At 36.2% G+C, this 15,961-nt stretch overlaps 1 protein-coding gene across 13 annotated transcripts in view; it reads left to right on the top strand.

The window, feature by feature from the left end:
• MECOM (MDS1 and EVI1 complex locus) overlaps nucleotides 1-15,961 on the top strand; it is a 576,150-nt gene that overhangs the window by 537,076 nt on the left and 23,113 nt on the right. For 3 of the 13 annotated variants that reach the window (XM_019024617.3, XM_063704347.1, XM_031009533.3), the window contains 4 exons: nucleotides 1,186-1,342; nucleotides 5,647-7,003; nucleotides 9,745-9,832; nucleotides 14,658-14,684. In XM_019024617.3, coding sequence (XP_018880162.1) covers nucleotides 1,186-1,342; nucleotides 5,647-7,003; nucleotides 9,745-9,832; nucleotides 14,658-14,684 — 1,629 coding nt within the window. The remainder of the gene's footprint in view (nucleotides 1-1,185; nucleotides 1,343-5,646; nucleotides 7,004-9,744; nucleotides 9,833-14,657; nucleotides 14,685-15,961) is intronic. The other 10 variants (XM_004037976.5, XM_004037974.5, XM_019024618.3 and 7 more) reach the window with 6 other exon arrangements.

Here is a 15,961-nt window from a genome sequence, read left to right as displayed (position 1 = left end):
ATCCTTTTATTTTTGTAAGGGAGGAAGTGAGGCTTAATGGTGAGTTCCAGAACTAGGTGTCAGACATCCTTGGTAAATTCCTGGTTCCGCTACTGATTTGCCAGTGTGGAGTTGTTTTATGGCCTTGCGGAGAATGAAAATTTTATCCAATTCACGTTACTGATTTCTTTTAATAGCAATTTGTGAGGAAGTCACATAAAATTTCTGAATGCCTATTCAGAAAGAATGGGTGACTCTTATATTTGCAGATTTTTCCAACCAAGGGCTTACCATAAATTATGACTTGGTTCTAATTAAAATGTATAGAGCCTCTGTCAGTGCTGAACAACATAGGGATGATATGGAAGTACTCAACTTAGACCATAACTGTGAACTATGGTAAAAGTAATTCACTTCTTTTAATTTCATGTTTCTTGATTAACTCTAAGATGTCCTGGTGTCATTAAAGTTGCTTTCTATTTCCAAAACACATTTCCTAGCATTTTAATAGCTTTTTTTTTCATGCCAATGGAAATTTCTGTACCCCACCAGGTTACTGGGTAGTCATCCTCCTGTGATTACCTTGTTCTATGCACATTAAAATTTTGTATGTTTTTTTCTCATAAAAATTAAAAAATACATTTGAAATTTCTTTAGGGATGTTTTGCTCTCAGATGTGTTGGGTGGCTTTTTTATTTTTGTTTTTAGTACAATGTCTAAAGGAATGGTTTTAACTTGCTGGTAACTCACTGAAAGAGTGTTAGAATTTTACGCCCTAGGGAAACTCTTTAAATAGATTTAAGGTATGTTAGTCAAAATCCTCCAAATTTTTGTACACAATGTGGCTTTATTTAAAGGGTGAAAATAGCACACCAGTTTTAATAATGGCTTAACCAGCATTTTATTATTCAACTCAAGTCACTCTAAATGGTATCAAAAAGGCCTTGAATATGGCCTAATAGTGCCATTCATTATTTGGTTCAACTGATACCAGTGGATACACCATGCTAAGGATATAGAGCAGAATAATTTACAGTTCCTACCCTAGAGGAGAGTACATTTTGGAAATTAGAGGAGAGTACACTTTTGGTCTTTGGGGAAAAGAAAAACAAAACAAATAAGAAAAGTTTCTTCTTGAGTCATCCCGGGTCTTCTTTATTGTGCCCTTAAGTTAAGTTTCTTGATTAATCAGTACTCATTTCCTAGCAGGTTTTCACGGACCCTAGCAACCTTCAGCGGCACATTCGCTCTCAGCATGTCGGTGCCCGGGCCCATGCATGCCCGGAGTGTGGCAAAACGTTTGCCACTTCGTCGGGCCTCAAACAACACAAGCACATCCACAGCAGTGTGAAGCCCTTTATCTGTAAGTTTTCAACACCTTCCCACATCTGTCTCTTCCCCAAAGGCACTGTGACCAGGAGAGTGGTTGCACATGGCCTTTAGAGGGTCACCGTTTTAGCTATTTATGGTCCAATCCAGTAGGGCTATTTATGATTACAAGTAAATCTTTTATAATCAGATCCATGGTATTTTGTCCTTGATTCCTGGGGTGTTTTCTTTCAGAAGAAATCAATAACAGGTAGAGAAAAGAAAAGTCATTAGATAATCAAAGGGAAACCTCCCCAGGTTGTAGGGTTTAATCAGGACAATCAGATTTGTCCCATATTGTAAATGTTCATGGCTTTGTAAAGCAGCAAATAGCAGCCATCACTAAACAAGATGAAGTGATTAAAAACCTGTTCTGGATCAGAAAGAGCTGGAAGAAGCCCACCTGGGAAGTAGGCTTACGGCTCTGTGTGCATGTATGTGAGTATATGTGTGTGGAGAGAGCAAGGGGGATGAAATGCTTTTTAATCTACCCATTGTTGCCGATCACAGGCTGTCAGATCTGTAGTTCTCTGTTACTTGAAGAAAAGCAGAACATTTTCACTTAGATGCTGGACATGCTGTTTCTCTTACCCATTGCACCAAAGCAAGTTTATAGGCAATGTGCTTTTAGGGGACATCTGATCTGACCACCTACTTAGAACATCCCTGTACAGAGCACTGTAGTAACATCCTTCAAATACAATAAAACTCAGCTCTCATTTGCTTTTTCTTCTCTCCGTCCACTCCTATTCTCTGTATTGTGCTCAAACATTTTATAAGTAAAATCAGTTGTTCTTAGTCTACCTGGGCAAAAATTCTGGGCTTCTTTTAATCCATTGCTTGGCGGGGCGTATAAATACAATGACTTATTGAGTTGTGCTACAAACCTCAAGACTGATTTTGGACCCAGATACACATAGAATTGGTTGAAGCATACTCAGCACTTGGCAAGACCTCTGACTTTGGTTTGTAATAGGTATATGAGACACTACTACAGGACCTGATGGAAAAAACTAATTTTCAGTGCCAACATGGAGATGCCAGAGACTAACTCTCCTTTGCCTTGACACAGCTTTCTTTTGTGTGTCCAAGCACCAAAAGAGCTTTTCTTTCCTTTTCCAGCTTACACTAGAGTCCTGTTTTGCTCATATGTTCTTCTGTTCCCCGGGTGAAGAGGACTAGCAGATAAACAAAAGGGTGCTCTCGTCTCCCTTGGGGAAGCTCTGTTGAAGGTCACGGGAAATAAAGCATTCAATAGAAATTTTAGACTTCTTGTCTCAAAAAGGCATTCCTGACTCTTAAGTCTTAATGCCCTGAAAATGTACTTGGAAGTACTACAGGCATATGATATTAAATAGTTCATTTATTTCTGATTCCTCAGAAATAAATTTTGGTAAGTTTTATTATGTTTTGATGTGAGAAAAAACTAGAATAAACCACAAGGAATTCTGATCACTCATTTAATGCTTTCTCTATTATTTAAAATAAAAGTCAGAAAATATAGACTTCTGCTATCGAAGATTCTGGGATCTGGAATTTTAATTGTGTTGAAGACCAGTGTTTCACTTTAAAGTGCCATAGGGTGTCCCTTTCCAATCAGATTGCATAAAGCATTTCCCTTGAATGTATTTTCAGTAATTATTGGTAAATTTAAATAGCAGATGGCATTCTTCAAATTTAAAATCTGCCAGAGAACCATGGAGTAATTATGAATAATAGCCATGTAATTTCAGAACAAAAGAGATTAAAGATCAGGAAATGGTGTGGAGACTTGAGTGGAGGAGGTTCACCTAGGGCTGATATCTGTTTCTCACCAGAAGGCCACACACCACGATTTACCCCCACTGGTGTGTTTATGGCAACTGTCTCTTATTACAGTGTGCTGCCACGCTTGAGCCCAAAGTCACCAGTGCTAAGGTAATTACTCACTGCCTTTACAGAAACCTACAGCTTTCCCAAATAGAAACCACATGCTCTAATAGGCTGAATATATTCAAAATGCCTCTTAATTTGTTTAATAAGTAGAAAAATGCAATGTTAACTGCTGGCTAATTCCTTATTACTGAGAAAATTACAGTAGAGTATAAACTTCAACATCAATTGGACCAGTTTACCTGGAGGCCTGGTAGTTTGTGGTATGCCAGACCCGGCCTTCAAGTGCCGAAAACAAAGCCTCTGCCTAAGAAAACATCCCAGATTCGATGTTCTTGAGCCCAGACACAGTCACCACTCAGCCATGTAACAAAGGGTGCCACCAGAAAAGTCAGCTGAACTTCTGTTACTCCAATAGAGAGAAGCTCTTGATTTTTTTTTAAAGCCATCTGATTGTAAGAAAGAAGTGTAGAGAGCAACATTTCCTTGCCAAAAAATGACAAGCCTTTGAAAAACTTATGTCTTGGTTGAATACTCATCAAGACATTTTTTCAATGCCTTTTAAGAGGTGTTGCTTTCTTACTTTTTATAATTCCAATAATAAAATATTGTTATTGCTTGTAGCTAAATTATTCTAATATATCTAGTAAACGTCTGATGTTTCTACCTTCTCCATTATTTGATTTTAATTAGTGTATCAAACAGTTTAAATTAGATGTATATTTATGGTATATGGTTAAATTGTATATACTTTTAAAGCTGACTCTGGTCGATATATTCTGGTAAAATAATTTGAAAAGATATCACCCACATCTTCTATTCCCATTAAAATGCATGTTACAGCCTCTGTAATGTTGTGATTCATCCCACAATTGAAGGCACCTTTAATATTACCAAACACTTTGATATATGCAACAATACACTTTAATCTTTAGTAGTAAAAGAAAGAGATGTACCCTTACTTGGTACTTCCTGTTTGGATGTATGTGGGATAATCCAAGTTCTGGGTGAGTTTTGCTTGACTGAAAGTCTATAAAATCTCCTTGACATGCGTTGTTTTTTTTTTTAATTATTATTGCTTTGACTTAGAAGCACAATCATTCTGCACTTAAAGGCAGCCATCATATGAAAGCAATAACTGTTGCATTTTGTCTTCAATTTAATTTCTTAAAATAAATTTGCTTCAACAATTACCAACAAGGTACATCTTGTTTCTGCATGTATTGAACATGCACAGAAGTGTTAAAGTAAGCTCACACATAACGTGGCTCAATCCCGTAAAGTAAAATAAAAAATGTGATGCTCAGGGTACTGATACTGTAATCCTGCTGGACAGTGAAGTGAGTGATTCTTACCTGGTAAAGGAGTTATTAAGGGTTATAAAGTTTGGTCTTAAAATATACTTGGCTATAGTGGCACATGTGTGAGGAGGAAGATTCTACTTTATTGACAAATTCTTAGCAAAGAGGCATATTTCACAGCTGCATCCAATGCTGTGCCCTTCTTTCTGGATTAGAGCTTTCACAGTGCTCTCCCCTACTGACCATAGTTGGCTATAACACACAGAAGTCAAGCCTGAGATAACCAGTGTAGATATGACAACAAGTGGACATGTTTCCCAAGGACGGGGGTTTCATAAATGCAGGAAGGTTAGCACAACCACTGGTGTGAGGGGAAGTCAGAGGACGTGATCATAGTTCATGGGAACCAGCAATGCAGGATGGGCTACATTCAATTTAGTTTCCTTTGCAGGCTTAAAATAGAGCCATTGTAAATTATGTCAGTCTTTCTCAAATCATGAAAATGATTGTTAAAAAAAGTCTCAGAATACACAATGTGCATTGTTGTGTGGCTTTGATGTGTGAATGATGAGAGCATATGATATAATACCAATTAAATAATAGCAGGGCAGTCACAGGCTTTTTCCCCAAGGGGAGAGGCAATAAAGGTGAAGTTTCTGGTTGAGGATATTTTATTTTGTTTTGGTGCCTACAAAATAGAATTTTTAAGTACTCTAAAATTTGAAAGGGGTTCTTGTTGTGTTTTGTACGTAATGCATTTTAAGACTTTAATTTTCAACATTATATTAGTATAATAATTGTGTGGAGAATCGATGCATGATGGAATTTAACTTTTCATAAATATTTAAATACACAAATATGCAAAATATTGCACAAGGGGGTGACAAGATATATATATCTATATATATGAAATATTTGTGCTGCCTCAAGACATTTGTCAGGTTGGTTGCCTTGCTTTGGAATCTAGTGAAATGGGGTTTTCTGTGTTTGGAGCACCCAGATTGGTGCCTCCAATGTCTTTTACTGGCTTCCTAATTGAAATTTTGAGTAAACCAATTGTGATATTTGCTAAATTCAGAAGCAATTGACATAAAGCCTGAGATTCTTTTTTGTTGTTTGCACACAGGTGAGGTCTGCCATAAATCCTATACTCAGTTTTCAAACCTTTGCCGTCATAAGCGCATGCATGCTGATTGCAGAACCCAAATCAAGTGCAAAGACTGTGGACAAATGTTCAGCACTACGTCTTCCTTAAATAAACACAGGAGGTTTTGTGAGGGCAAGAACCATTTTGCGGCAGGTGGATTTTTTGGCCAAGGCATTTCACTTCCTGGAACCCCAGCTATGGATAAAACGTCCATGGTTAATATGAGTCATGCCAACCCGGGCCTTGCTGACTATTTTGGCGCCAATAGGCATCCTGCTGGTCTTACCTTTCCAACAGCTCCTGGATTTTCTTTTAGCTTCCCTGGTCTGTTTCCTTCCGGCTTGTACCACAGGCCTCCTTTGATACCTGCTAGTTCTCCTGTTAAAGGACTATCAAGTACTGAACAGACAAACAAAAGTCAAAGTCCCCTCATGACACATCCTCAGATACTGCCAGCTACACAGGATATTTTGAAGGCACTATCTAAACACCCATCTGTAGGGGACAATAAGCCAGTGGAGCTCCAGCCCGAGAGGTCCTCTGAAGAGAGGCCCCTTGAGAAAATCAGTGACCAGTCAGAGAGTAGTGACCTTGATGATGTCAGTACACCAAGTGGCAGTGACCTGGAAACAACCTCGGGCTCTGATCTGGAAAGTGACATTGAAAGTGATAAAGAGAAATTTAAAGAAAATGGTAAAATGTTCAAAGACAAAGTAAGCCCTCTTCAGAATCTGGCTTCAATAAATAATAAGAAAGAATACAGCAATCATTCCATTTTCTCACCATCTTTAGAGGAGCAGACTGCGGTGTCAGGAGCTGTGAATGATTCTATAAAGGCTATTGCTTCTATTGCTGAAAAATACTTTGGTTCAACAGGACTGGTGGGGCTGCAAGACAAAAAAGTTGGAGCTTTACCTTACCCTTCCATGTTTCCCCTCCCATTTTTTCCAGCATTCTCTCAATCAATGTACCCATTTCCTGATAGAGACTTGAGATCGTTACCTTTGAAAATGGAACCCCAATCACCAGGTGAAGTAAAGAAACTGCAGAAGGGCAGCTCTGAGTCCCCCTTTGATCTCACCACTAAGCGAAAGGACGAGAAGCCCTTGACTCCAGTCCCCTCCAAGCCTCCAGTGACACCTGCCACAAGCCAAGACCAGCCCCTGGATCTAAGTATGGGCAGTAGGAGTAGAGCCAGTGGGACAAAGCTGACTGAGCCTCGAAAAAACCACGTGTTTGGGGAAAAAAAAGGAAGCAACGTTGAATCAAGACCTGCTTCAGATGGTTCCTTGCAGCATGCAAGACCCACTCCTTTCTTTATGGACCCTATTTACAGGTAAGCGTGTATGGAAGATGACGAAATATGAGCAGATGTATGAAAGGTGGTATTTCCACTGTAAAGTGATGGCTTTTTAACACATCATTTTTACTATTATTATAAAACAGAGTGAAGTCGTTTGATCTAGTGAACTCATTTTTTATTCTGAAAGTTGGATCATTCTGTTTGAACTTATTTTTGGATGTTTCTGAAGTTGGGGGTTTGGAATAGGCCTACAGAATTTTTTTCCCTTGACAATAAATTTATTTTTAAACTTTTTTTTGGAGTGGAAAATATGGGAAAGTCATATTTAAAGTAAATTGTCAAGTGGCGGAAGAATGAGGATCCTGAAGGATTAATGCAAATATGCGTGGGTACTAAAATGGGTGAGGTTCTTTGGAATGGGGGGGGATATATAACAGCAAGAGTCCACTCTTTTTTAACCTACCAACACATCCTTAATAAGGGCTGGTCATATTGTTTCTAAATAAATCTCTCAGGAGCCCCAAAGTAAATGAAATATTAATCACAGAATATGTTTTGTATATAATATCAGTAGTTGGCTTAAAAAATGTCTCTGTTTAATAGCTTCATTATCTGGTTTCCTTTGATGTAGCAAAAAAATCTTGGGGTGAAACATACAAATTTAATAAAACGCCTTTTTGGCAATATTCAGTAATATTCACCTGACCAAAGTGATTTAGTTTTAAAATACTAGTTTTCTTTAAATGGGTATGAATAATAATATGTTTGTTACATATTTTGACTATTACAAACATTTTCACATTTACTTTCTCATTCTAATCTTGAACATTGTCAAGAGTTCATGGAACATCTGGATAATTTTTTATTGAACTTATTTAACATCGGAGTATTTTCATATTTTGCCTAATTCTCTTTCGTGAAGAGAAAATGTGCTATTATTTAATTCAACAATATTTATCAAGTTCATATTACTTAATAGGTACTAGAGCTGCAAGTTCTTCTCACTTAAAACTCTTCTTCTATGTATATTATCTATAATGCGTTAACAAGGAAACACTGTCAGTATGGAAAGGACTACCCTCGTTTGAATATGATAAAGTAGTATCAAAGGACAATACAAAATAACTCAGTGCTGTCAGTACCAAGTTTGGCTGCTTTTTAAAATTATTATATCTTAATTAGTTTGGCAGTCCTGTTACTAGAGAAGGAAAAAAAAGAAAAACATGTCTTCCGTATTTTGTGTGTAGATTGTATGTCACACATTTCGGGTAAAGTCGTATTTCCAACTCAATAATGTGTCTCAGTCCTTTGTTAAGATAATTTTTCAGACTTTCCTTTTTGTACCCTGTCAATAGCAACTGGCTTCTGATTCTTCCACATATCTCTTGCACTCATCCTCATCACCTACTAGCATTCCTCTTACTCACTGTGATCTCCAACATCTCTCTGGTGCTTGTCTCAATTAAGACCTAGGCCTGTCATTTTGCCAAACTCATGAAAGACCTAGAATCCAGTTTTAGTGTCAGACTTGGGTCGCAATCTCAGCCTTCTCATGTCTGAGACTTAAAAAAAAAAGCATAAAATGGATATAACATCACCTACTTCAAAAAGTGAAATAGTATATGCAACACACATATATCACATATATAATATCAATAAGTGGTAGGTATTTTATTCTGCTTTAAGAGTGCACATATCTAAAAGTTTTTTTAATTACCAAGTTGGTAAAAGAAATTAATTCAATGAATTAATTCAACATAGGGATATTATTTCCCTATGTGCTTAATACAAAATAGAATGGCAAACATTTCCAAAGCAGAAGGGATATATAGGTAAGTTTTATGTGTCTCTCTCTAGCTTCAGAAAGCTCCCCATTCTCTTCTCACCACACCCATTCTATCTGCCTGCCTTCTTTATCAGCAGTGGCATCCAAAGAGCATATATGCTCTCTCTCTCTCTGAATATATATTAAATATAATTCACATAAAATATTTATATATCAATATATTATGCTATATGTTTAAATATAAATCTATATTGAGAGAGAGAGAACCTCAAAGAGTGGCTAGCAGTGTATATGCTTGGAAATGCCCTTACTATTATTGACAAATATGGAAGGAATAAAGTGCGTATTTGGGAGAACACCTTCTTGGTAGAAAATGGCTCTAATATCCAAAATCGGCCTTGACCTCATGATTTCAAAATCATTAAGCATTCTTGTCTACATTTGGAATGGAAAGGTACTGAATTCGTGACAAATGCCTCTAATTTAGTGACTCCTCATTTTTCATGTTTTCTCGTTATTCCTATTCCTAGTCATTCAGTAGGGTTTTTCCATTATAAATAGGATATTTTCTTTTTTTTTTTTTTTTTTTTTTTTTTTTGAGACGGAGTCTCGCTCTGTCGCCCAGGCTGGAGTGCAGTGGTGCAATCTCGGCTCACTGCAAGCTCCGCCTCCCGGGTTCACGCCATTCTCCTGCCTCAGCCTCCCGAGTAGCTGGGACTACAGGCGCCCGCCACTGCGCCCGGCTAATTTTTTGTATTTTTAGTAGAGATGGGGTTTCACCGTGGTCTCGAAGGATATTTTCTCCTTAAGCACCTGGAAGTGTCATGAGGAATCTCCAAGAACTGGACAGATGTCTCTATATTTTTATGAGTGCGCTTCCCAGAAACCTACCATTGACTTTATTGTTAGTTCCTTTAAATGTCAGTGATTATGTAGTGATTGATATGTGAGACTGCTTCATCTCCAAAATCTAATTTTAACCTTTCAGAGTAGAGAAAAGAAAACTAACTGACCCACTTGAAGCTTTAAAAGAGAAATACTTGAGGCCTTCTCCGGGATTCTTGTTTCACCCACAAGTAAGTATTTTGGATTTGAGATTTCCAGCTTGTAAACTAACTTGTTGATCCTGAAAAGCAGGTGCAATGAAATGAAAGACATCTTGAGAACATTAGGATTTCCTATGACGCTGGTGTGGAAGAACACAGGAAATTCTAGCAGAATTAAAACCCAAACTCTTTAAAGAAAAATTAGTTAATATATGTGTAAAAATAACATGATTTCAGTGTTAAATGATTGTCTGCTATTAACTGTTTATTGAGTTAAAGTGCATTTTGGAATGAGCAGGATTCAGTTAAGAAAATAAATATCCAAGGTGTGTTTTGTGTGTTGTGGTTGCTGATACTAATAGATCATACTGTGACTCGTCCCATACTCGTGAAGGTCATTCTTGTTCTTCTAGGGCTTAGATAAAAACAGGAAATGAGTCTACCTGACAAGTTGTTACCATAGAGGGTGAAGGAATTTATCTAGAGACCACTGAGCATTCCAGCAAAGCTCTGTAATTGCACAAGAATTCACCACAATGCACAGTGCTATTTGCAGAATAGAATTGTGTTCATTTATGAAAATATATACAGTTTATCATTGCAAGGAAAATGCAAAGCAGCACTATCTCTAATTGGTTCATCCTAAAGTTCTTATACATTTAGTAATTTTAAAAAACAGGTTTACATATCAATCACCATCTGGAAAATCGTATTGAAAGAACAGATACGGTATATAAACATCTTGAATGTGGTTTCTTAATTTAAAATTTATTTTACTTTTGTTTAAAGGATGCAAGCTCTGGTCTTTATAGATACCAACATTTTAATAAAAATTCTTAAAAACAGAATAAACTAATTTGTTCTGTTGCAATATGTTCAAACAAAAAATGATGGTTCTCTAATAAAATCAGGGGAAGTTTATGCAAGCTGTCTTATGGAAAGCTATGAGGTAATTAAATTAATTAAATAAAGATCATGGGATATGGTTCTTTTTTCCTTTTCCTTTCTGTTACCTCTTTTATATTTTTTCAAGTATATTTCTAGAGTCCTGAATAAAGAGTATGAGAGTTGTAACACAATCTTCTGGGTTAGTTGGATAAATCTACTATTACTAAAGAACTCTCACTCCCTTTCAAAATGAGATAATATATGGTTTAGCAGTAAAAGTTTCAGAAACATTCCAGTTAGTATTAATTTTATATAGGAAGATTAAAGAATGTTATTCACATAATTACTTTATGGAAAAGACGTAAGTTACAAAACAGTTAATGTTTATCGGGACTATATTTTATATTTAGACTGATCTAAATAGTACTTGTAAAGTTTCATAGGCTAATAAACTGGACTGTAGCACATATTTTGTGTCAGATATTGTACAAAAAGTATATCTCTCTTGATACTTCCTTTATAATTATAAATAAATACTTATGAACATATAATATTCATGTATACATTAATGTTACAAAAATTAATTACAGTAATATTAATTACAGTAATCAAGTGATTTTCATGTTCTGATAATCTTTACAATTTAGTAATTAACCATTTCAAAATTGAGTGCTATGTGTTCACGGTGGAATGGAGAAAAACCAAAAAGGGATTCAGTGTCTTTGAACATCTTAGTCTACCTGGCTCTTAGTTTTCCTGTTTGAAAAATGAGAGTCGGGTGTAAGGTTTCTATCCACTTTGAAATTCAAAGATGTTTTGCTAACCAAGGTAAATTTACCAGTTCATAAGATGGGCAGTTTTGTCAACCATTAATTCTGTATGAATTCGCAGCTGTTAGCAATGTAGTAGGTATATATTTTAAAATAAAATCATAAGAGAGCAAATATGTTCTATTTTAACATTCCCAAAGTTAATTAAGGATCACAAAAGATGAGGCATGTGTCCAGTGCTTCGAGCATAGCAGTCATCCCTCAGATCTTCACAAACACGCCTGTGGGAGCACAGTGGCAGTGATTCCCTCCTACACCAGAATGTCACGTCTTGGTGTAAGGGATTCCCTATTGCTGCATGTTGCTGTTAGAACAGGACCCAAGAGTGGTGATCAAAATACTTAGAACCTGATGCGTCATGAATACCTACCAATCAGAATGGATTTCTGCCATTCTGGAGCAGGATACTGGAGGCTTTTGCTGCATCAACTGCCAATGTTTTATTTGCTGGATAGTGGGACTATCTGAGGGGTATTTGGGGAAGAGGCCAAGGAAGCAGGGGAACACTCAAGGTGCTTAGGGCAAAGGCTATTTACCGACTATTACAGAAATATTTCATTGTTTTTATAAATATCATGGCTGTTTTCTTGTGTCATGCTATATATAGCTGGGATACAAGCTGGGATACAGGTGAGCCCTCTTCCTCTTTCATCAAGTCTTACCCTTCCCAGGGTAGCTGGAAGAGCTGGCATTTATATACACAACATATTTAGCATTGTGCTTGGCATGTGGAAGGACCTAAATGAGGAAGAGCTCTTATTAGTGGGTGCAAAAGCATTTTATTATAAATATAAATATGTATGCCCAATTTCTTTGCCAGGGCCATGCCATGTATCTAGGAGTGCTTGAAAAGATGCTTATTGTATTCTTGGCATGACCTCACTGCAGAAGTAAGGGGGGCACAGATCAAGGAGCCAAAACAGAATGACTTGCTTCTGTTCTTAGTGCTTGTTATGATTTCATAGCTAATGTGCTTGCATAAAACTGTTCATTGCTTCATTTTTCATTTAAGTATATTGGAGTAAATCACATGGACCCTCTCAGCTTCTGGATCTTCATTTCAAAATGGGAATAATATCTGCCCTATTTCTTGGGTTATCATAATAATAAAGGGGGGATCAAATTCTCAATGTTTTAGGGAAAAGAAAGAAGGATGCTTCATAGTGGTATTCTCTGGGCAAGTCTGGTTTTACAATTTTTGTATATCTTTATATTGTTCCCAGCATATTCCTTCCCATTCCATAATTCCTAGTCAGTGATAAGTGAACACCTCAGTAAATAAAAATATATTGAATTTTATTGAAAGATTATTAGGCTATATTATTGCGTTTTGGAATAATACGTATTTTAAAAATTCTGTCAAAAGTACTTAGAAGAGGCCGGGTGCGGTGACTCATGCCTGTAATCCCAGCACTTTGGGAGGCCGAGGCCGGCGGATCACCTAAGGTCAGGAGTTCAACAGCAGCCTGACCAACAGAGTGAAACCCCTTCTCTACTAAATACAAAAAAATTTAGCCGGGCGTGGTAGCACATGCCTGTAATCCCAGCTACTTGGGAGGCTGAGGCAGGAGAATCACTTGAACCCAGGAGGTGGAGGTTGCAGTGAGCCGAGATTGTGCCATTGCACTCTAGCCCGGGCAACAAGAGCGAAACTCCAACTCAAAAAAAAAAAGATACATGAATGCATACATCAAAATTAAAAGATGAATGCTGAGGGTCTAAAGTCTTCTCTTAGTTCAATTCTTGAAGAAGCATGTTCGCTCTATCAGGCCAGATGAGAACTATTTAGTCTTCTAGTTTTCTTTTACAAATAAGTTAGTTTACTCTAAGGGAGAAATAAGCGTTGTAGAGGCTTTCCCTGCATATGTGATTGAAAATTATTTATGGTCACTATAATTTTGAAAAGGAGTTGAATGGCCACAAATAGGTAAGATGCAGGGAATGTTATTACTGTGTGACCTCTGAATGTCCATTTTGTTTGTTCCTATTTTGGATCCTTTGCATTCACACTGATAGCCCATTTGAACATCCATGGAAGTCATTTTGCAATTACACTATTGTAAAAGTGGCTATTATTCCTTGGTTTGATTTTCCTATACTTTTAATATTATTTTTGGTTATTTGCACATTTTATTTCCAAATGTTTGGCTTTGAGTACATCTGCAACAGACTGTCTTTTACTTACATTTCTATCCTTTCTTCATTCTTTTATATTTTCTTTCTTTTAAATTGGCTGATTATCCTGCTACTACATTCCAAGGAACTGAGGAGACAGTCTTTTCCTAAGTTATAATTTACACATTGATGTGAAAAATCACTTAAATCTTCTGTTCTTCATCTTCTATTTTGCTTTCAACAAGTGTTTCATATGGTTAGATTTCTTCTGAAATCAAGTTTTCATCCTTTAAAAACTACATATATTCCTTATTAAATATACCAAAACATGTATAAGCAAAATATATATCTCCTTTAACCAAGCAAAATGATATTTTTAAGCGTATGTAACTTTTGTGTCTCCTGGAAGAGCTTCTAACCCACTGAAGGTTTTCCCAGTGAATCTTGTCAGAATTTGTCATTAATAGCTAGATCTTTTTAGTTTTCCATTAACGTTCTTAACTGTTCTGACTACTGATGGTCTGAGTCCTACGCTAATAAAAATCAAGTAGTGACTTTCCAAGTACATTATCCTTTCATTATCCTTTTGTTATTTAGTGATTCATATTTGAGTAAATATCTTTTCTTTGTTATTAACATTATACAAATGCAAGAGATTGGATTTTTACAGGAAATGGCCTAATTTTTAGTAATTAAACTAAATTTAAGGATATTGTTTTATAGCAAGTAGTAATTAATAAAAAGGAAGCATCTGCTTTGCTGTAAGATTTGCTAGTAGGTAGCATTTAGCTTTCTTGTGAAAATTAACCTTGATTCAAACATTCCATTTAGGTAAACAGAGGAAATTCAACAGAGTTATAACAATATTTAATTTTTATTTCCAAAGCTTTTACTCAAGGTACAGTTACATGATAAGCAAAAATTACTAAGTTAGTACAAATGTTAATTTCTCAAAGGATAGATTGCAATAAAGATACCAACACAGAAGTAATTTTTTGTTTTTGTTTCAATTTTGCTCCCAGTTCCAACTGCCTGATCAGAGAACTTGGGTAAGTTTCCTACTTATATTTCTGACTAAAGTGATGTAGCATTAAAAAGAAAACAGCTTACATGCTAAATTGCTATACAGACATAAATAATTCTGAACCCCTTTCCATTACGTGATATGGTTCCAGCAGATAGTTTCCCTGCTTTCTCAAGCTGCATTCTTTCAGTTATAATTGGGCATTTAGTGAGATAGAAATTGTTTACAGAATGATTTTATTCGATAAATCTGATCCATTCCACATAATTATACCTTGATACGGAACTCTTTCTGGACACCTGGGAACATGCTGTTAAACGAGGCTTCGAAATGGGTCACTAAGTGAAAACAACCATTATTTGGTGGAGCCTGTATCAGCATGTAAAGATGCTTTTGATAAAGCCTTCTAAAGGATAAAACCTGAACTCGTGTGTAGATACAGGCTGACATGGGAAATTTACATCTATATATCCTAGGGCAGAAATTGGTTCTGGCTATTTGAAGATATAAAACTAAATGTTTACAAATTCATGTGTAACTAGTGAATGGATCTTTTAGCATCTAGTTTCACTTCCTTGACTTTCAGTTACTGTTTCCAGATACAGTCAGTTTCAGTTAATAATATTAGGGGATAGCTTTATTTTTATTGTGGAAGATATTCAGGATACAAAGAATACTGCTTATTTAGTTTTTACCCCCAGATAAAACTTGGTCAGTGGAAATAACATATAGTTAAAAATATTCTCTAAGTATATGTGTTTTTGTTTCTCTTTTTCACTGAAAATTATGCTGATTTCTGATGAATGAGCAAAATCTTGGGATATAGTTTAGCTGTCCTTTTAAAGTCACTGAATAATTATATATAAACTTAGTTGAAGCATTTTAGCACTAACCTATTTCCTCTATTTGATGTTAATTTTTCTTTACGAGAAATTCCTTCATTTTATCTCTTTTGTGGAATATGTAAAATTGTGATTTTTCTCATTCTGATAGACTTTTAAAGTTTAAGTTTATTTCAAATGTACACAAATATTTATGGAGAGAGAGGGAGAGAGATCAACCCACTAACTTAGGCAAAGTTGTGCAATAGATGGGGTTGTTTTCTGATTATCCTGGCCTACATTTCCAGTATTCTTCCTTTGCCTTTCCTGGTAGAGATCTGTCTTGAGTATTGTGCCTCACGGTCCTCATCTTTTCTAAGGTACAGTATGACTTTGACAATAGCTCTGTTGTTAGGTGGTTGAAGCTTAAGGTGTTGACCCCTTACATATATGGCCAATGATTGTACCAACTTACCAAGGC

The sequence above is a fragment of the Gorilla gorilla genome, chromosome 2, assembly GCF_029281585.2.
Source record: "Gorilla gorilla gorilla isolate KB3781 chromosome 2, NHGRI_mGorGor1-v2.1_pri, whole genome shotgun sequence".
NCBI lineage: Eukaryota > Metazoa > Chordata > Mammalia > Primates > Hominidae > Gorilla > Gorilla gorilla.
This window is presented reverse-complemented; position numbering and strand designations above follow the sequence as displayed.